At 49.6% G+C, this 21,892-nt stretch overlaps 1 protein-coding gene across 2 annotated transcripts in view; it reads right to left on the bottom strand.

Moving 5' to 3' along the window:
• DPYSL2 (dihydropyrimidinase like 2) overlaps window positions 1-21,892 on the bottom strand; it is a 130,061-nt gene that overhangs the window by 63,842 nt on the left and 44,327 nt on the right. The window contains exons 1-3 of one of the 2 annotated variants that reach the window (XM_047091422.1): window positions 5,871-6,155; window positions 2,383-2,471; window positions 454-638 (exon numbers count right to left, since the gene is read on the bottom strand). In XM_047091422.1, coding sequence (XP_046947378.1) covers window positions 454-638; window positions 2,383-2,471; window positions 5,871-5,909 — 313 coding nt within the window. In that variant the 5' untranslated portion in view covers window positions 5,910-6,155. Of the gene's footprint in view, window positions 1-453; window positions 639-2,382; window positions 2,472-5,870; window positions 6,156-21,892 lie in introns of those variants that run through there. The other variant, XM_047091421.1, reaches the window with a different exon arrangement.

Raw genomic sequence — 21,892 nt, 5'->3', positions numbered from 1 at the left:
TCATTTGAAGCACCCCGCCGTCACTCCAAGAAGATGCAGTCTCAGGAACTGTTTAAAAGCCAAAATCAAATACTTATGAGCAAAGGCTCAAAACGGACAGCTCTGACGATGACCCCAAATGCAATGTGTTTAAAGCAAAACCACCATCAAATCACATTTTCAGAGCCAGGAAGACAAAAGTTCAAGCCGAGAAAGCAAGAGGCCGTTCCTTTTATCCTACCCCAGTTCTCTAGCACCGTATTCTCAAGTTCAAATGGACACGTCAGAGTTGGACGGAAAACGAGGACAAGGAAACAAGACAAATGGCTGGCCCGCCCCCTCCCCCTTATGTGGTAAAGCAATCCACTGCTCAGTCCAGCAACTATTAGAAGGAAAGAATCGAAACAACACAGACGCATTTTCAAATGATAATGGTGCCCAAGCTCTGAGATGATTATTTTTAAGCTATCTTACTGATCATGGTGGTTCCCCCAGCCAGGGCGGCCTTGGTGCCTTGAAAGAAGTCATCAGCAGAGGTCATTCCTTGGTCAGGCATCTGGAAGCGGGTATGGACATCAATCCCTCCGGGGATCACCATCCTAGAATGGGCTTCGATGGTCTTCACCCCTCCTGGCACAATCAGGTTTTCCCCTATTTGCCTAAGTAAACAGGACAGGTGATAACAGTTATAAATGAACCACTCCTGAGTCAAATGGGCTCTGACAGACATTTCACAAAGCCATAAACTATCCTTCCCTAGGTTCTGTAGACTTTTTGGATTATTATTAATATTCCTAATATGTGCACTCCCCAGTCCCTACCCCAACCAAGAGGCAGAGCATACTACAAAACAAAATTTAAATAAAGCACCAGGACATGCTGATGGAAGAGGTTTAGTTGCCAGAAAACCCTTAAGATCAAATGATTACAAGGCCCCCAAGACATTTACCTAAAATGCCACAACACTTTCTCCGTAACTAATTCAATTGTATAGCAATTTTCTCCAGACCTGGTTGCACTTTACATTTATTTTCCACACTGAGAAAACAGTAGTAGAAAGACAGTGGTAGAACAAAGCCAAGAAAAAGAAAGAGAGAGAAAGAAAAGGAAAAAGGAAAAAGAAAGGGAAAAAGAAAAAGAAAGAAAGAAGAAAAGGAAAAAGAAAAAGAAAGAGAAAGAAAAGGAAAAAGGAAAAGAAAAAGAAAAAAGAGAAGTGAACGTTGTGATTACAACTATTTAAAAATCTAGAAGCATGTGCTCAGCAACTCAGATACTAAGGATGGAAAAATTAATATTCCGTTGAGGGTCATGGATTCATTTCCAATTTTCAAAAAACACTTTTGCTACATCTTTCTAGCAGCTTTTTTCAGAAGGAAAAAGTAATCAAGGAGTTGATAAAAGTTCTAAAACAAATTAGTGTGGACTAAAAATAGCATACAGGCATGCTCACTTCTAGGCCAGTATCAGGCTGGCTTCTAATTGGGGGGGGGGGGGGGGACGGAACATGAAAGTCATGGTATTTGAGAGCCTCAGCAGAGAATGTCACAAACACACATGGAGAAAACATTAAATGTGGAAATGTTAAAATCTAGTTTAGGTTCATAAATCAGGGCGTGAGTTTCCAGGCAACAGACCCATCCACTCCAGTTTTCCACTCCTCCAGACTGGTTTGCTGCTAGCCTTGATGAATGCTGCTTATTTAAAAGATGTCATTTGCTACAGTGTTTGTCTTTAAACAGATGTGCTATTTCTCCCAGGGCCCTGTGAGTGCTCCCAGTCAGGAGGGCAGGAAGATACTGGTGTGTACTCAGCTCACTTAACCCTCTGTTGTTTCTCTTTTGTAACACAATACACAATAAACACAAGGGCACTCTTATTTGCATTTGTTGCCACTTAAAGAATGAAACCTAAAATTCCCTGCGGATGAGGCAGTACTTTGTCTGTTACTTGGTAATTCATTTGGTGTCCTTTGGCCTCAGCAACTTGGATGCTTAATTAAGACAGCAGATGTGTTATCTAGATAGAAGAGGCTGGATGCCAAGTTTATGCCTTAGATTGGGCAATCTACCCAAACAACTATATTCTAGGAAAACCTTTAATATACTCAATAGATCATAAACCAAGAATTTAAACTGGCAACAAGAAGATATTGTGTCACCTCAGTTAAAATAGTCAATTACATAACACATAAGGAAATGGGTGTGCATTTAATTGTGCCTTTGAATTCCCTAAATCTGAGTTTTCAAAATCACTAGTTGCCACCAATCAAAATAAGCTTAAACATATCCTAAGTGAGGCAGTGTGTGAAGTCACTCAAGTTTGATGTCATGTGTGTGAACTGTAGGTCATGTCTGGGAATACTGGAAGGTAGACAAATTCGTCTCTATAATGAGTGACACTTACTTGATCAACCCATCTTCCATGTATATGTCTGCATAGAACGACTGGTCATCATTAACAATTTTACCTCCTTTGATCAGAAGACGATCACTCTGAAACGAAGAAGTAATAAGGTCAGGCAGGACCTATGAGGAACATCAGTGCCAAGACAATGAGCTAAGGACACATTTTTCGGCATTCAAAAGAGATGCTCAAAATGAGCCAACTCTGAAAAGGTTCAGTGACAAAGGTGAACCTGATGTGACAACCTATTCATCACTTGATGAGTCAGAACATACTGGCAAAAGTTCAAAGCTTATTCTAGGTTTAAAGACAAAACAAAACAAAACAAAAACTATCTCTCTCCACTGAAATAGAGAGAAAATGAAAGAATGCCTACCAAACTCTCTTTAAAGAACAGTGTAAATGTTTCAGATAAAGAAGACAATATTTTTTAAATGGCTTTAGGCTAAATTTCATTAAAAATAAATACACCCACATGTAAGGAAGTCAATTCTTGGCATGGTTTGTGTAGGGAAAAATTAACCAAGTCTGTTGTCATGGGATACTCTACACAAACACACTTCGCTCAACCACTGCAAAGTTTCATTACAATACATTCTTTATATTTGCTTTTTATCTTTGGGGTGAATCACATCGATTGTAACAAAGGGGGAGTGAACACTTCAAATATACACCACTTTAACTACTAGGCTGTTAAGAAAAATGTAAAATTTTGTGATAAGATGAGATGGCAAGTTCCAAAATCTACATTGTTGATGCGCTTGTATTTTAAAGGTTGCAAAAAATTATATATGACAAGCAGCATGTAAGGGTCAGGAATGCAACAGAACTGGTACACTGTGACTCCTCTCTATCCCAAATGCTGTGGATGGAATGGGATATTAATGTCCTGTGTTCAGTAGACATGCACCTGCTGTATCCCCAGGTGGGGAACAAGTTGAACGACAGGCCACCGTTTTAATATGCAAAATACGTCAGAGGATGACATTCATTTTGATAACGGTTACCTTAAAATTCAGTTACAAACCAATATGCGATTTATATTTAGCACCCACCAAAACCAGAAAATTATAGCAAATCTTTAAAAAATATATGGGGGGGGAGAATAAATAAAAATGAGAATAAACATATAAGCTGCTAGACACCTAGGGAAAAAAGATACTGTTACACATAAATGCACACACAGCCGGGTATAAACAGTATTTATTTTTTTCTCTAACATAATGAAAAACAGTGAGATCATTTTAATTTTATACACTGTAGGGTGCATCATCCTACTACAGACTTTGGGAAGTCAAATGGGAATAAACAGTCAACAATTCCTGCACTTGTGTAAGACCTTTACAAAATTCCTGTCAGGTACCTTAAGTCACGAAAGCCTCAAAACAAATTTAAGGGGTGGGTGGGGCCAGATTCTTATTCCCATGACACATAAGGAAACTGAGGCTGAGACGTTAAGCCACTTGCCCCAGGTCGCCTGATCCAGTGGACTTTTCTCTGCCCACGATGATCTCCCCCTTTTCCCCCATTACCCAGCTGTGACAGGATAAACGTCGCCTGGAAGGCAGGGGAGAAGCCCTTAGTCACTGCGGTACCTGTCCCGGCCATCACTGCGAATCCCCGAGCCAACATCATGCTAAGAAAAAAATGAGACATCACCGCCCCGTCCACTCGAGTCCCTTCCAGAAGGCTTCTTACATAAGATGCTGGCCGTGATGATGGAAGGAGGGAAACCATACTATAGGTCCTAAGATAATGTAACCAGATTTTTTTAAGGGTAGAGGGGGCGCTCTTTGGGGAAAAAAAAAAAAAAGGTCTTGATTGTTTGCTTTCTAAATTTTTCTCCCCACACTGTCAAAACCAAACTGTCTTTTTCATTCACGAAGACAACAAATTATTTGAGGCTTGTGGCAAACCTGCTCCCCACCCCCTCTCCCCAGACTCCTTCCTCCAGAGCTGGGAACATGTAACGTTGGGTCCTCTCCACCCACTCCCTCCTCCCCGAGCCCGGCCCTTTGGGATCTTGGGTCTTTGGCCTTCAAGAAAAAGCTAGTACCCACCCTCTCTTTAGCACAGCCTGGTTCATCCTATAAAATCCTCCTGAGCACACGCCCCCTCCCCTGTGCATTTGTTTCCACGTCTCTCTCCTGCGGATGGGTGTGCCCTCGTGCATCCAGAGGAAGCCGGGGTGTCCGTAGCTAAGAAGGAAACCAGAGCGAAAGCGCGCCCTCAAATCCAGCCCTAAACACATCTTGAGTTTACAAGGATTCTTTCGGTCTCTGCCTCAGCCCTGGGTTCTACCCAGCAATCAGCTGGCCAATTGCAATTGCACATCATTATGTAACAATGAATTTCCCTCGCCTTCCCTCTCTCCCCGGGATTGCATTCGGGGATGTAGAGAACTAGGACTGGTGAGATTTTTCCAGGAAAAGATGGGGAGAGGGTGGGGAGGGCAGGAGAGCGGTGAAAGCAAGAACCGATGTTCATTGCCGAAGCATCGCAAATTCATCGCTTAGATGTTTTTTCTCGGGATTTACAAACTAACAACTCCAGGCCCCAAACTGCGCCAACACCTCCGGCCGCAGCGATCATTGTCTGGCCGAGGCCAGGCCGGGCCATCTGCTCCGCGCGTCGCGCAGCGCCATTACCTCCGCGAGCCCCGCTCCGCGCTGTCCCCAACGCCCACCCTCCCAGCCCGCTTTGTATGCGCCAACACAGGCGCCTCCTTGGCTGCAGGAGGGGCAGAAAGTCACAAGAAAGCGAACCCTGAGCCCTGCCAGGGTTCCAGCCCCACACCGGAGGGCGAGGAAGCCGAGTGGGCCACCAAAAACCAGTCCGTGATCGACAAAAAGCCCACGCCTGGCCCCCCACCCTCTTCTGTTCATCACCGCGTCCCTATTTTTCCTTCCAGTTTCCACATCATCCCGGCACTCCCGGCCCTTTCCAGCATCCCTCTGCTGTCATTACGCCTCCGGGCTGAAACCCGCTCCTTTTTCTAAGGAGCCAGAGGAAGGCTCCAGAAAGCCTTTATGGTGGGGGCGGGAGACACAGGGAGAATCCATTTCTCCATCTCCCCCAGCCAGCTCCTGGAGTCCAGCCTCGCAGCACGCAGCCCGGAGAACAATATCCGAGCTTCAACCATGCATATTCAATCTGGCATCCATTTGCTTACACCCCGCAGGCCAGCACTGCAGCATCTCGAACTGACAATAAAAGGATACAGCGGATCTGGCGCGCTACCTAAGACGTCCTTAATGCACTTACGCTCCTATTTTTATGCCTTACAAATTATGTAGCTTACAATTCTAGACGGCTGCGTCTCCCACTACGATCGCCTTCTTCAGCAACAGGAAAAAAAAAAAAGGAAAAAAGAAAAGTTGGGTCCCTCTTTCTCCCGCTCCTTAAAAAAAAAAAAAAAAAATTCCTTGGATGTTCCTTGCCACAAAAGGTTGCTGGCCGACCGCAGATTTCCCAAGTACCAAACTCACCGTGATGCGTGGAATATTTTTCTTCCCCTGATAAGACATCTCTCTCCTGGGAAAAAAATAATTTCAAGAGGACACCTTTAAAGCAAAAATTGCCAGGAAAGAGATGGTATTTTTTGCAGGATTGAAAAAGATGCAACCGCTTAGCTGGTCTTGCTGATAGCAGATTTCAAGAACGTAAGCGATAAATGCAATCCTGTCTCTTTCTTCCTCTGCTCCAACACAGCCCCAGCTAGGGCGGAAAAAAAAGAAAGAGAGAGAGAGAACAGGAGGGAAGGGGTGGAAATAAACTACAGCAATAAAAGCCTCGGTTCAAGTCGGCCACCGCGGCGCATGCGCCGCCAGCCACTCCCTTTCCTCTCAGGCAAAAGCCATCCGCTTCGAGAGAGACGAGCCCTGATTGGCCACAATCGTGGGATATGCAAATAAGCGCGGGCGGGGAGGGGAGCGGCGCGAGAGCGCGAAATGCTGCAGTGTGCCGCCGAGGGCGGCGGTCGGTGCGTGCGCCCGAGCGGGGAGCGCGCCTTTCGCGCCCTTTCTTTGGGCCAGGGCGTCGGGGACTGTAGCTGGCTGCCGCCCCGAATGCAGCATCAGCAACTCAAGGACAATGGAGGGGTGGTCTTTACGGGCCGGGGGAGCCCGGCCCCGAGACGGTGGGCTTCGCTGCAGCCCGAGCGGCACGCACCCGCTCGCGCGCGCCCCGCTGGATGCCCGCCCGCGCGCCAATCCGCGGAGGCCGCCGCTGCAGCCCCGCGTGGGGTGACTGCGCCGAGCCAATGGCTTTGCTGGCGGCGAGCGCGCGACTGCACCGCCGGCCGGCGCCGCGCCGCCCGGGAGGGGCTCCCGAGCCCTCCTCCCGCCGCCCTCGCCCTTCGCGAAGGCTCGCTCGGCCCCCACCCAGGAGTCGACGGGGAATTCAAATGGCAGCGAGCGGATGGAAGGGGAACGGGGCGGGGAGGGCTCGTCGCGGCGCCGCGTCGACCACGCCCGTCCGCCGCCCGGCCCCCGAGAGAGGGGCTGCTGGACGCGGGCCTGCGGGCCTGCGAGCCGGGCGGCGCGGGGGCGTCGGGCGCGCGGCCGGGCTCCCTGGGGGCGCGGGGGGGCGCCGGTCAAGGCGAGGCGCGGCCCTCTGCGGGAGGAGAGCTAGCCTGAGGGCGGACGCCGGGTCGCAGGCTTCCGTGGCCTGGCAGCGGGCAGTAGAGGCCAAAGCCCTGAGGACCCTGAGCAGGGAAGGGAGGCCGCGCGGGAAGGCTGTGGTCGGCTGCTGGCGCTGGGAGAGACAGGAGACCACGCCCTGAAAGCCTTTTACGGCTCGCGGGGCGTCGGGGGGGAAGCCCGGTCTGCGGCCCTGCTCTCTTCAGGAGTCAGGCCCGTTCACGCCCGTTTGGGGGTTTAGACGGGCGCATTTCACCGGTGCCTGCAGATCTGTTGAAGAAAAACTTGAGATTACCGTGCCCGAGGATTTACAGTGCTGCAGAGGGGCCTCCACATCACACAATGGGACCGAAAGAGGTGATGAACTGTGGAGAAGCAGGAAGAGGAATGAAAAGATCTTATACCCCCAAAGAAAGGGAAACTGAGTCATACGAAAACGTCCGGAATCAGAGTTAATAGGCGACTCTTGATTTCCCAGGCAGATGCTAGTTACAATTTGAACGGCTCTCTTGGCGCTAGCCATTGAACAGGCCTGGAATCCCTTAGCTTTGCTGGTCCAAATCATGCAGTGGCACTCTTACTGCGGAATCCCTGGTCCAGTCAACTGGTCCAGTTGATCCCAAGGGGTCTACCAGGGGTCCTCTCTTCGGAGATGTTGCCCAAGCAGGTACAATGACAAACATCTGGGCAGGCCCATGGCTTTGGTTTTCTCGACTTGAGATCAAACAATAGAGGAATCCTTCCATAATCTAGGCCATCGGGCAGCCGTGAAAAAAAAAAAAAAAAAGAATCCGTTTAATTGGCTCATACCTGCTCAGCAAAGATTAGCCAGATAAAGACAAAATAATCCTGGGGCTACTGTGGGCCCACGTTCCAATGTCTTTCTGCATCTGGCCACTTTGGATGGTTATCTGTCCAAAAGATGTAAGATTGTACTCTTTCGCTTCTATTCTGATAAATTCTGAGATCCCAGAAAGGAGCTTTAGGGCATGCAGCAAGCTTCACGGTTGATTAATTCACTCAAGTTCCAATTAGCTGTGCATTTTGAAAATAAAGTAGAAGCACTCCTCCTCGCCCCCCCCCCCCCCACCGCAACTACGTGATGTGCTAAGAGCAAAGTGACTTGACGTCAGCAGCTTTTGGTGTCATCCTGTAAGGGTTAAAGTTACAAGTCTGAGAAAGCTAAAATGTGCCCTCCTACCAGTGAGAGCCAACTGTAGGTTCCAACAGGGGTGGGGGCGAGTGTCCTATTAAATCATGAAAAAATACCACTTGACAAGCAAGCAAATAATGAGATTCAAATTAATTTAAAACAAAATGACTTCTAATTAAATTGTTAACATTCTTGTTATATTTTCCCACTCCCGAACCTTTTGATCTTGACAGATTGAACTATATCTTGTTATTTTCTGATTTGCCATCGAATATTTTGCTTTGTAATAAAAGCTCCTAATAGCTTTTATGTCAGTCTTATTTGTATTAGCCTTATTTCAGTAGCCATCAATATGAGTCCACGGTAATTGACATTTCCACTTACACATATTCAAAGATTTAAGGTTTAAGTTGATTTGTCTGTTCTGACTAGAGCCTAAGAGTATTTGGCACAAAGAAGATACCAAATAGTTTTCATTGGCCAAGGAAAAGAACTGTCTGCAATCTGCATTTCGTACCATTCTTACCGCTCGATGCAATGCAGAAAAATAAAAGGGGGTGGGGAAGAATTTTCCACCCACTCTGCACCGATAGACTTGTTAACATAGACTATTTTCTCACATTGTCTTTAAATAAACACTCAAAATTCCTGTAAAGTTACAAATCATTATCCCCAAACCAAATATGTTAGCCTGTTCTCAGATGTGGTTTTTCTAAACTTTTAAAAAATTAAATGCATTTCAAACATGAAACACAAGCGTTCTACCAGGTTCTATACCAGTCTCTGACCACCGCCTCCTCTGCAGCTTTACCTCCCATCCCTGACACCCACGTCTCCTCCCCATGCTCAGGGGGTACACGCAGACGTGCACCAACGCGCACACACACTGCCCCTCGAGGCCGTGTGCCTTCTCAAACCCATGCCCTGCTCTGTGTTCCTCCCTTCACCTCTCTCCCTTTTCCCTCAACCCTTCCTCTAAAAGGGAGCTTGAAGATCCCCTCCTCAGTGAAATCTGCTTCCCTCCCGCCCCCTAACACATTAAGCACAACCTCCTGTTTTCGCCTCTCCTGAAACATACACCCTTCTGTATTGTAATTACTTGCCCGTTTCTTCTATCAGAGCATGACTCCTAAAAGCTAAGAGCCTTGCATTTCTTTTTCTCCAGTGACCGGTACCCTGCCTGATCCGTGGCAGGGGCCCTCAGTGTTTGACATATAACTAAATGCTATCGTGTAAGAAAAAAAGGTACTTCCATGTCACTGCCACGGTGAGTTTTAATGTCAACAAAATCCCCAACTCAGCCTTTCTCTTAGCACTGTCGCCTTGCTGGGTCTTCCTTCTCTCCTCCAAGTCCCGGAAACTGCAAGATCATTCTTGCAGTTTAGATCATTCTTTTCTCCACTCTTCCATTATTCTTTGTACGTGCCTGCATAACACCCTTTATCATATCCCACCACCTACACAATACATCCTCCAATATACCATGCTGAGGGGAGCAGGATTTTCCTTCCGTTGAAGGTTTGAGTTCACAGAGACTCAGAACTCTTTCAAAAATCTTACCCACGTCTTCCCCCATACGGGGTCCGACAGGGTGGGGACTTTAGATGTACGAGTGATGACATTCAGTCAGGATTTTTAAGATGTTTGAGTCCTACAACCTGCCGGGAACTGGGGGTGGGGAGATGAAGAAGTCCCGTCACTAGGGCGCTGCAGGGTGACTCGGCTGCTTTCAGTTCCTCAGCGCCCTGCACAGTACGTGTCCTGTCTCGGACCAGGCCCACCACGTCTCTTGGTTTCATCTTCCCCCTTTGGGAAGCTGCAAGTAGCCATTTCTGCTTCTATGCTCCCCCCACCCCCCCCCCCCCGCCTCCAGCCCCTGGGCCTCTGCGGAAGTGGAACGTTCAGGATGTCACAGAGTAGGGAAACTCCAAAGCATAAATTTTGACGGGAAGAGTGGAGCCTAGACGCGGCAAAGAAGAGAAAACCCCAAGGTCCCCACATTGCTGCAGTACTGACGCCAAGGGCTACAGCCTCAAGTGCAGCCTGCAGCGGAGGTTAAAATTAACGCAGTGGTAAAGAGAAGGTCCTGGAATTCTTCCTTGCCAAAAACTAAGGGCATTGACTAGGACACTTGAGCTGGAAGTGATGCCTTCTTCTCTGCAGATGGAATCGGGCCATAACAACTGTTTCCTTTGTGTGCATGACCCTGAAGGGGCCCTCTGCAGAGGAATAGCCAAGGGCCAACGGATCCAAGCCTTTCCAGCGGGTGCATCCTTTACCCAGGGTTACGGAGTGGTGACCCATGAGGGTGGATGTGACTGGCCCTCTGAGCCAGATGTTGCTTTTTCTAGCACCGGAAAGAGTATTGGTCAACTCAGTTGGGGCTGGGAAAGCGTCTTGATGAAGCCCTTACTGGGTGAAGACAAGAGGCCCATCGGTGCCAATGCTGTCAGCACGACCCAGAGGAATGCATGAACTTCAGAATCTAGTAGCTTTTGGCTTGCTCCTCTTATGACTCCTTCATTACCTGCCTTGCACATCATCCTCTGTGCCACTGCAGATTTCCCCTGGGCTCTTTGTGCGGGGAGCTGGAGACAGACAGCATGGTCTGCATTGGCCATCACGCCTCAGGCCCGCCCTCTGGTGGTAAATGCGTAGAATGCATTCTTGGTCCCCTCTGTCCTCATCTGGCGGGTGACTCAGGACTAGAAAAAGGCCTTGTCTCGGGGTTCCTGGAATGACTTTGCCTCTGCTTCACAACCACCTGGGGCCCCAGCTCAGACCTCCTGATTAGAATCTCCAGAGATAAGGCCGAGGGATGTTTTTTAACTCGTTCACCTCCGGCCAGTTGCCCACCACATCCTGCTTTTTTACCGAAAAGGAAGCTGAGAGAAGATGAACTAACCCTCAGGTCTCAGGCCGACCGGGGACTTTTCCGACTCCCCAAAGTACATGGATGGCCCTGCTCTTTACCCTGTGGGGACGCCTTATGAAAGAGTGGTAAATGGTCCCACTATCTTTCCACTTGATCGCCTTCTAGTAAAACGCTGGTTATGTAGTCAGTAGGAGGCAATTAACATTTGGTGGGCACCTACCACCATCTCTGTAAAGCACTGAGTGCTTATTTAATCCTCCCCCAAAATCTTACTAGGGAAGTCTTCATATCCTTATCGTATAGACAGGAGAAAAAAAAACTCAAAGAAACCTCTTGTCCCAGGCCCCGGTACACGCAAGAGTGAGAACAGGGTTCTTCTAATCCAGGTCTGTGTGACCCCAAAGCCCAAGGGGCTAGTTCTTTAAATGATAAAGTACTTTCGTAGCAGAAACCAGGACCCACGTTGTGAAAGAGGCAGCTGTAGCTGGTCTGCTGTCTCTTTCTTTACCCCTTTCACAGTCCCCGGCTGCCCCGGCTGCCCCTCGAGGCTCCAAGGACCTCCTGCATTCCTTAGACACCCCCGCCCCCCTGCCTTGTCCCAAAATTAATTCTCTGTCTCTCTTTCCTCATCTCCCAGCAGGACTCGGTTTCTGTCAGTGACCAGCTCTCCTTTCATCATAACCAGAATAGATTGCCGCCAACCTGTAAGTGACCGGGGAACCCTTAAAATGCTACCTCTGAGCTAAAAGAGGAAGACCCTGATTGGCTGCTTGCATAAATAAAATGCAAAATGCTACCTCTGAGCTAAAAGAGGAAGACCCTGATTGGCTGCTTGCATAAATAAAATGCAAACTGTCTGTCAAGACCGCCTTCCTTCCCAGCCTCAACCTGCCCTCCCCGCCTCCTCCCCCTCCTCCCCGGGGGCACCCTGGTTTCCTTCCGTTTCCTAGCCTCCTCTCAGTGGCCTGCTGCTGCTACTGTCCTCTTCTCCCATTCACTGCAGAAACGGCTCCTTCTCCCCCTTCACCGTCCTCTTCAGGAAGACTCTCCCTGACCACCCTGTCTGAAGCCTGCCCCCCACCTCCACTGAATTCCCTATCTCAGCCGCTCCTCGACAGCAAAGATCTCAATTGCAAGTATTTTGTGTATTTGTTCCCTTCTGCATTTTTAGCCTCTATCTCGCAACTGCAAACTCCCTCGGCCACCTTGTCCTCCGCGCCACCTAGCTGAGAGCTCACGACACTCCATGAACACGAGCCGAATGAGCAGGGCCCCTCCAACGGGCCCCCGGGCAGATTTCCTCCTAGAGCTCTGCCCCACTTTGCCAGCCCAGGTGACCCAGGCCTCTCTTTCCACCTCTGCCTCCCCGACATGCACCTGCCACCCCTCAAGTCCTCGTTTACCCAAGTGTTCAAAATGCCAAACGGCAAGAATCTGCCTCACTGGACTGGGTCACTTGGCCCAAGTGGCAGCCACTCATGACAGTGTGGGCAGGTTTCTCTCCCACTGGGTGGGACCTGTCCTTCAGATGCACCAGGCTTGGCCTTCACCAACACAACTCACCGCAGGTCCCTGCAGGTGGGTTTTCTTTTCTGAACCCACGCTTTGGGCTCGGGCTCCAACACACTCAGGAAATAAAAGCAGCTCCTTGTCTGTCTGGGCCCTCCTTGATCCAGAAGGTGCGTCTGTTCCGCAAGGGTCTGAGAAAACGTGTGAACTGTGTGCCCAGGGACTACAAATAATAGTTCAGGGGTTTAAGTCTCTTAAAAGAATCCAGCCGCGTTCAAATACTGAGAACCACTCACTTATTCAAAAGCACTCCATGCCTCTCGCCCATTCGTTCAAACGGGTCCCCTGGAGACCTCTTTGGGGGCGATTTATTGACTTAGTCTGTGAATTCTTGGAAGCAGTCCATTTGGATATTGTAAAGATCTAAAGAATCGCTAAATTTTCCCTAATTAGAGGTGTCTTCCTGCCCCCCTTCCTCACTCCCCTGTCCCCTGCCCACCCACGGTTTGTTTTCAAGTTTGAGTTTCATATCCGCAGTGTGCCAGCCCCAGAAGACCAAAGGGTAATCAGGAGGCGAGCTCGCAAGCCCCTCACACACAGCCCCTGCCCTCCCGGGCTCCAGAGAAGCTGTGCCCCCCTGCCACAGGTCTGGGCTGGGGGCTCTGTGCCCCCCACGATGGCGCCCACCAGAGGCCAAGCACCATCCAACTTCTGAACGGGTCCAACCTCCCTCAAGACAGAGAAGGGGACCCCCTGGGCCACAAGCAGATAAGGAAGTCACTGAGAGGGGAAAGAGCCAACTGGGGCGGTACATATGCGGGCCTTCAAACCAGACTGCGCACCTCCAGGCAGTGCTGACTTCGTGGAGGCCTGCAATCAATCCAGGGGTGGAATCCGAGTGCCCCGAGAGTTCCCTTCTGTGCCCCGGGAACTGAGGAATAAAGTTAAATTAGTAAAGTGGCCACTTGAAGGTGACTGGCTAACACGGGAAGACAGTAATCCTGGGGGTCTTGGGAGGGGAAGGGCCACTGCCTTCTTTGGGGTGTCACCCTCTTTCTTTGGCTGAATTAAGTGTTCCACCGCCTCTGGGTCCCATGCTGTCCTGAATCCGTACTTGTCCTAGAGTGCAAATCTGGCCCTGTTACTCTTCTGTTTAAAATGCCTTCATGGCTCCACAATACCTGTGTCACCAAGTCCAAAATCCTTAGCACAACGTCCAGGCTTTTTGCATAGCGTGGCTCCTGCCTACTTCTCTTGCCTTCCTGAGCACTCTCTGTGTCCCTGTTCCACACCCCGTGCTCCCCGGATGGGTCAGGCTGACGGTAGCCTGTGTCTAGACTCCTATCTCCACCCCTCCCAGCACCCCCACCCCCTCTCTGACCCCTCACGCCATCGCCTCCTCTATGCAGCACTCCTGAGACCCCAGGGAGAGCAGATCACTCCTTCTGTTGTGCACCACGGGGCCCTATAAAGACTAGCAGGGTGCCTGAAACAGTTTCCCGTGCAATTTCTTTATACACTGTCCCCTTCTCCTAGATGATAAGCATCTCGATGGCAGAAGACTATACTTCCCTTCTGCAGCGCGCACCCTAGGGCCTTGCATACAGTGGGCACACAACAGATTCTGAAAGAATGGATGGATAAGTAGATGGGTGGATGAATGAATAGGTGGATGATGGATGGATGGATGGATGGATGGATGGGTAAAGGGTGAATAGATGAACAGAGCCCCACACAGATCCTTCTCGAGTCTGCGGAGGCCAGGTCTGGGCATTCACATGACAACCTCTAAGTCAGATGGTGAAGAAGAAGCGGGAAAGACTACGTCAAGGTCATTGTAATTTCAACTAGCAAGGATGCAGCAGAATGTAAGGCCGCAACATCCTAATAAAAAAACCCAGCATGTGGGATCGGGACGCACGGCCCCTCCTGGCTGAAGCCAGCCTCTCCGCCCATGGATGGCCGCAGCCAGTTGGCCAAAACGCAGCTTGCTTGTCCTTCAGCCCACCTAGGCAGCCCACCTAGGTTAACTGCTCAGCGACAGTTCTTACCGACACAACCTGGAAGTTTCCCCCGCTTGCATGGCTGCTCAGGGTGACAGCCATGAGCAGGCCAGCGGACCCCCCTCCCACCCAATCTCTGCATCACCTTCCTAGGACAGCCACCTGTCCAAATGCCTGACTCCTCCTTTCCCGAAGGCGGCAGGGGCCTCCTGACAGCTTCCTCCAGGCCTGCTGCACGTGCAAACCTTGGGTAGCTCTCCTGTGGCCACCGTGTCTGCCCACACCAACCAGCCAACACGTCCCCCAAAAGAGATGGTGTCATTTAGAACGTTACATGCCGTGGCTCTCATCACTTCATGTTCTTACTGCTGAAGCCGCCAAGACAGAGGGTGCAGGAGAAGAAATGAACAAAATTCTTTGCTGGCCCTTGCATCGGCTTAAAAGCACCCTCCAGGCCTTAGTTTGCTTTGCGCTGTTATTATTCTCTTACCTCAAATGTCCTGGAGGTGACGAGAGAACAAAAAAGATCTTTGGTCAGACATAAGGGGCTTCCTTTCTCCTCCTGGTCTCCCCATTTTTTTCCTCCTTTCCCCTCCCTGTCAAGTTTCCGAGAGGTTTGCCTCAAAGCCATCGTTAACGTCCGTACCTGCCCCCCTGACCCTATGAATGCCCCATCACGTTGTCAACCACAGTCTTCCGTTTCTAGACAAGTCCAAATGGGATGCAAGTGATGCTAGGCGCCAGAGTCAGGGGTGGGTAATAGGTATCTTTCTCGGAGAAGGGATTCGGTAATTTATATGGCAGACCTCCCACAGTACGGCTCTTGCCTGCCTACCAGCTAGTAATTTTCAGAGTGACCTCCTCTTGGACCTCATCCCACGGCTCTACTTAACTGATGGACCTCTGGCCTTTGTACCTTGGAGTCCTCCTCACCCTTCACCAACCACGGCCACTGCTCCCCATTTGCCTGAAATAGGACAAAAGAGTGCTGAACTGTTTGGCGGACTTGGCCTGCCCGACTAAAGCAGTCCCAATCTCTGCATGACAGTTTCCTTCCTTCCATATCCATTCTGCCATAGCAGGACCTAGGACAGATCACGGCCCCTTCCCACCAGAGGAACCCCAGCGTTCTGCCTGAAAGGGCTTAGGATGTAACACCTTCTTGTCAGACGAGGTACGTGTCTCAACTTTTACATCCGGAGTGCCATGGATTGAACCAGGCGGAAGTGGAGGAATCTCCATGACTCGCCAAAGTTACAGCCCAGAGGCGGGTCTTACTCTTGTGTGCGAGACAATATAAAACTCTGCGAGTCTTTCCTCTGACCCCCCATCCTGGCTATGGGACAACACCTAATTCATCACATCTAAGAAAGGAAGCCCCTTGTAACAAGATACTACCTTTCAGGCCCCTTCTATCCAGGGAGCTGTGCTTGTAAAAGAACTTTCTTCCATGAGGGGAATGTTCTATATCTGCTCTGTTCAACCCAGCAGCCACTACCCCCCCCACCCCCACCCATGGTTGCAGAGCATTAGAAACATAGTTAGTGCGATGGCGGGGGGGGGAGCCTCAATTTTTAATTTATTTCATTTAAATTAATTTTAATTCGACCAGCTCCTTATGGTTATGGCTATTGCATGGGGCAGCACAGATCCAGAGGTCAGGGCTTCTAGCTGGCCTTCGGCGATGGAGAGTATGCAAGGGGCAAAATGGTCGCCCGTGGGCCAGATCCGCCCAGAGACCTATTTTATTTCACCATACAGTGGTTTCGGTGGATTTTTAATTTGACCAACATTTTCAAATGAGGAGACTTCTCATGAAAAAAGCCACACGTTCACCTTCTTTTGGAAATCAGAAAGTTCTAGGCAACTCTAGTGTCTGTCTGCAGATGGCCGGGTGGCTGGAGCAGGGTAACCGCTGCCCCTGGAGAAGGGGTCTGGGCTCTGCTTGTCTGATCTCCATGCTCCACTGGTCCCCAGGTAGCCTTGATGTAAGGTCTGCTCTGGCCAACGTCACCCAACTTTTTGGACGAGGTTTCACTCCGTCTGTGACTTTGAAGGGCCTTAAATAAGCAGCAGCAGAAAAATATTCACTACAAATTGTTACATCCATTATCCACTTCTCCTGCGAAATCAGTGGGATCCGTCCCATTTTACAGATGAAGAGACTAAGGCTGGGAGTTAAGTAATGAAATTGAATAACTGGGCCAAAATCAGATAGCCAGAAGTAACATAGCCAGCACTGAAACCGGATAAATCTGACTCCTACGCACTCCATCTGTCCACGGGACAAAGTCACTTCCAGACCATCACACTTCCGTTACCTTCCAAAAGCACCCCCCCCACCCCCACTCCAGTGCCTGTCACGTCCCAGTTTCTGGGCCCCTTCTCCAATTTATTTAGGGTGGAAGCGACTGGATCAGTCTTTCTCCCTGTGGCACTGCAGCGTGCCAAAGGCTACAGCTATTCACAAAACCCACGTTCTCCTCTTCCTCTAGGACACACAAGTGCACCACATTTCCCAGCCTCCTTAGCAATTAGATGTGGCAGGGTTCTAGCCAACCGAACGGAGGGGGGAACTATGACGGTCTCTTCTAGAGACACAACTCTCTCTGTGCTCCCCCGAGCTCCTTTCTCCTTCTGGCTGACTGAGGTGACGCTCCCTGGACAACCTCGAGAGCTACGTGTTGGCGGTCGAGCCATCAGCAGCCCGAGTCTCCAATGAACTGCGTGGGGCAGGGATCCTGTGCCCATCCCCGCCACCTGATCAGAGACACACACCTTGAACTATCATATGATACAGAAATAAATTCCTCTTGTGCTTGAGCCATTATATGTATTGGGGTCTATTTGTTACAGCAGCAATATTCTTTCTATTTTAACTCCTATCATAATCCTGTTTGGATTTAAAATTTATGAAACACACACACACACACACACACACACCCCAGTTCCCTCATCTTCTTGACCCCAGAAGCCTTGGCCTGCCCTTATCTTTAGCCCTTGCTTCTCAGGACTTCATGAAGACTCATCCCCACAGAGCATCGTCAAGGCTGGCTGAGTCACCTTCTCCACGCCCGCTGGATTCCACAGTCCATCACATGACCAACTCTCCACAGCAGCAATCCTTCCATTATCCCTCTGACCACGCAATCCCCCGATCCTGGAGCAACCCTAAAACTCTATTCCTGCACCAACGCTGTAGAGAGATGCCGGGGAAAGCTCACACTGCCTTACAGATTGGGACACATCATCTCAGAAAAGCCCTCGATTTAGTCACACCCTCAGCTGTGTGCCTCAGCAGCTGTCATGACCTTAACCATCTCCCGCTGTCATGGACCTCACAGTCTGGCTGGCCAGGCAGATGCTAAACAAGGAACTACAAATGGAATGAGGACTCCCAGCAGAGAATCTTGTATGCCCATCTTCTCTCCTTGCTAACAATCTCATCGGAAGAGGACAGCCTGTTCAAGGGTTCTTTCTTAATCCACGCTGTGTCCCACCCTCTTCCTCCTGAACCTCATCCTTCCTGCCACTCGCTCCCTCCAACTTCGAAACACCCCGCAGCCTTTCCCACCCACCTTGGCCCTGTGTTCTCAGCTATTGCCCTGGCACTGCTCTTCCCTCAGCGTCAAGTGTCAAGGTCTCCACCTCCTCAACTTCAGCTCCCACTTGCCTCTTGGCCACGGCAATCTGGCTCTTCCCCTAGCTGCAATTTTCTTTACCAGAAAGAATTCTGGGAAACAGCCCCCTCCTTGGCAAACCTAAGGAACATTTGGTAATCTTCATCTTAATTGGCCTCCCTGTGATGTTTAACATTATCACCTCTGTTTTCCTTCGGGGTCCCCTCCCTTGCTTCTTTGATGCCTTTCTTCTGGCCCCCCTCATACCTTTATGCCCCATTCTATCTCAATGTTCATTCTTACCCTATCATAAATATTGATTATCTTTGACATTATCTTCTATCTGAGCTTCTTTCTCTGCCATGGGTTAATGGTTAACCACTTAAATGGTTCTGACTTTTAAATCTTCATTTCTGAGCCCTCCCAAACTTCATTCATTCACTCATCCAACGAGGATATTTTAAGTGCTTCCTATACGCCAGGGGATAGGGTAATGGAAACAAAGAAACTTACAACCTGCCTCATGGAAGTTACACACTATACACAGGTAAAGAAATACACACAAGATAACTACAGATTGTGCTAAGCGCTATCAATGACATAAACAGAGGATAGAAAGATGGAGACAATTTACATATGGTGGTCTGGGAAGGTCTTTCTGGCCAGTTGACATTTCAGCGGGGATTTAGACCCAAGAGCGAAAAATCAGGTCTTTGCCTCTGGAAGGAAAATCCTGGACTTGGCCTCAGGCAGCAGAGGTCAAGACTTGGACCCCACAGGGCGAAGTCAAAACACGTTGACTGGGAACTGAGTTTAAGACTTCCTATCTAGAAGGAGGTATCAGGGCTTCATCACTGGCAGCAAAGTTTCAAAATCATTCTGCGAATTGAAAGTGATGACTTAGGCCAACTCTGAAAAGGAGCCAACTGTGCAGTTACCTGGGAGAAGAGAGTTCACACCGGAGAGCACAAAAGAGTGGGCGAACTCTGAGGTTAGGATTAGGTGGTCTGTTTTCAGAACAGGACGGAATCAGGCGTGACTGGAAACCCGTGAGCACAAGAGAGAGACCAAAAGAAGTGTGGCAGTATGAAGACATTGCCACAAGTCTTCAATATCCTCCTATTGTGGGTGGGGACCGTGGGTCCTCTCCTTTAATCTGGGTGGGATTGTGATTGCTTTGACCAAAAGGAGTACGTGAGAAGAGATGCTCTTTGCTTTCCAAGTAACAGGTCATAATATACCGTGTTCTGAGTTCCGAGCCACCACATAAGGAACCCAACTACCTTGAGGCAGCCATGATGCAAAGAAGCACAAGCCATGGAGAGGTCAATGTGGGAATTCCAATGGACAGTCCCAGCCGAGCTCCACTTCCCTGCCATCATTGCCAACGGCCAGATGATTCCATCCCCGGTTGTTCAAGTCACTCCAAGCCATTCAAGTTTTCCCGGATGAGTCCCCAGACATGGTGGCGTAGAGACAATCCATCCCTCCTCTCCTGTGTCCAAATTCCCAGCCCACGGAATCCATGCACGTAATAAAACCATTGTTGGCTTTTTCCACCACATTTTGGGGTAGTTTGCCATGCAGCGGCAGTATCTGCCTCGTACAACTGAAATGAAAGCAGTAGGGAGGGGCTACACGTGGAGGACTTCCTAGGCCACGTAAATTAATTGAGATTTTATGCTACACTCAAAAGGAAAGCATTCGAGGGTTTTAATCAGGGAGCAACAAGATCTAATTCCTACTTTCTATAGATCGTTCCGGCTGCAGTAAGCTAAGAGGATTGTTGGGACGCCATCTATAGGAAGGCGAAGCTGCTCGTGGCTGAGAGTAAGTGGAGGCAGGTAATGCTGAGAAAAGTGGGCGGGTAAGTCAGGTAAGGTTAATATTAACCGTGACCACGTCTTCAGTGATTACTGTGGCCGGCACCGCTCTTTACATGTGTAAAGTACTTTACGTGTGTCAAGTCGGGTTAATCTTCCTTAATACGTACGTGTAATCCCCACCAAAAAAAAAAACCCTGTGAAGTGGGGGGAAAACAGAGAGAGATTACGGGACTTTCTCCAGGACACAAAACTTGTAAGTGGGCGAGCCAGGAATCAAGCCTCTGCAGTCTGATCAGAGTCGACGTCCCTTCTCACTGCTACTGGCAACAGGAATCGTGGCTGGATTGTGTAGGTAGGTGTAGGAAAAATATCAAGTGTGAATCCTAGATCTGAGGCCTGCCTCTAGGTGAATATAAGGCCGGTTGATATAAGGCCAGGCCAGGAGCAGGGTGATGTGGGGGCCTAAGAATGTGGGGCTGGTCAACGTTTGCATGGGAGTGCGGTGGGGGGCGGATTTCCATTTGAAGCATGGTGATTTGAGATGTCTTTTAGATACCAAAGTGGAAACAATAAAGTGCCCAGGTGAGATGCCAGGGCTTAGGTCATTTATTTACGAGTCCTTGGCTCATGGGTGGTAATTGCCATAAACTGTGTCCTCCCGATGTTTGTATATTGAATCCTAATCCCCAGTGTGGTGGTGTTAGAAGGTGATGGCCTTTGGGCGTTGATTACATCAAGGGGCAGAGCCCTCACGAACAGGATTAGCGCCCTCATAAAAGAGGCCCCAGAGGGCACCTTTCCCTTCTACCATGTGAGGACACAGTGATAAGAGCTGTCCATGAACCAGGAAGCAGGCTCTCGCCGCACACCGATCTGCGGGTGCCTTGATCTTGGATTTCCCGGCCGCCAGAACTATGAGAAACAAATGTCTGTTGTTGATAAGCCACCCAGTCCGTGGTATCTCCTATTAGAGCGGCCTGAACGAACTAGGACGGTAATTAAAGGCAGAGGACACTCTGAGACCAGCCGGGGAGAAAGTGACCATGCACAGCAAGAGCGCCCAGCTCCGATATCTCCAATGCGATTAGGAAAAGATCTGCCTTGGAAGACTCCAAAGGAGCCGCCGGATAGACGGGCAGGAGGGCGTGCGGTGTGATGGGCACCGAGGGAGGAGAGTCTTTCAGGAAAGTGGGAATGGCCGACTACGGCTGCCAAGAGGCCAACAGACTATCCCCCTGGGCCCACTGGCGCATCACACCAGAAACACTGAGTGATGAAGGCCCGGATGAACCTTTCCGCTTGTTGTGGGCAGGCAGCCGTGAGATCACAGACGTCACAGCAATGGGATAGCATGAGGTGCCATTAGTATACAAAGACGACCGCTCTCTCCCCTTCTCTGGGAGACTCCAGTTCAAGTTCAAATTCCTCTTTCGACCTGGAGGCCCCACCCATACAATTAGTGATGTTCTTTCCTTTCTGGTGGGAAACAAGGAGGATCAGCAAACTGTAACCCCTGCCAATTATATTTACGTGGATCACACAGAGGCCCACAGGCACCTTTACCAAAAAGGTAAATTATACAGGATCTCTCCGCACCCAGAAAGTATGGCTGCTTACTTTGTTCATGCTTCTATTAAAGAGCAGAGAGGAACCTGCCCTGAGCGACATTATCGGGTGTCACCAAGACATTCTCGGGTGTCTGCTCCAGGGAGGGGAGGTCCCCCTATGCCTTCCCTGACCAGTTCTCACTGAGCCCACCCTGCAGAGACTGGTTGTGAGCTGTGGACACACTCACTAACGTCCATCTTCAAAATCAAGTAAACGGACACGCAGAACTTCTCAGATTTTCGGCCCGAAGTTCATCTCACCAGCAGAGGGCTGCAA

The sequence above is a fragment of the Lynx rufus genome, unplaced genomic scaffold, assembly GCF_022079265.1.
Source record: "Lynx rufus isolate CCGP_SWC_20201006 ecotype Redwood Valley unplaced genomic scaffold, mLynRuf1.p SCAF_3, whole genome shotgun sequence".
Taxonomy (NCBI): domain Eukaryota; kingdom Metazoa; phylum Chordata; class Mammalia; order Carnivora; family Felidae; genus Lynx; species Lynx rufus.
Note: the sequence above shows the minus strand (reverse complement) of the source record. Positions and strands in the feature narration are given on the sequence as shown.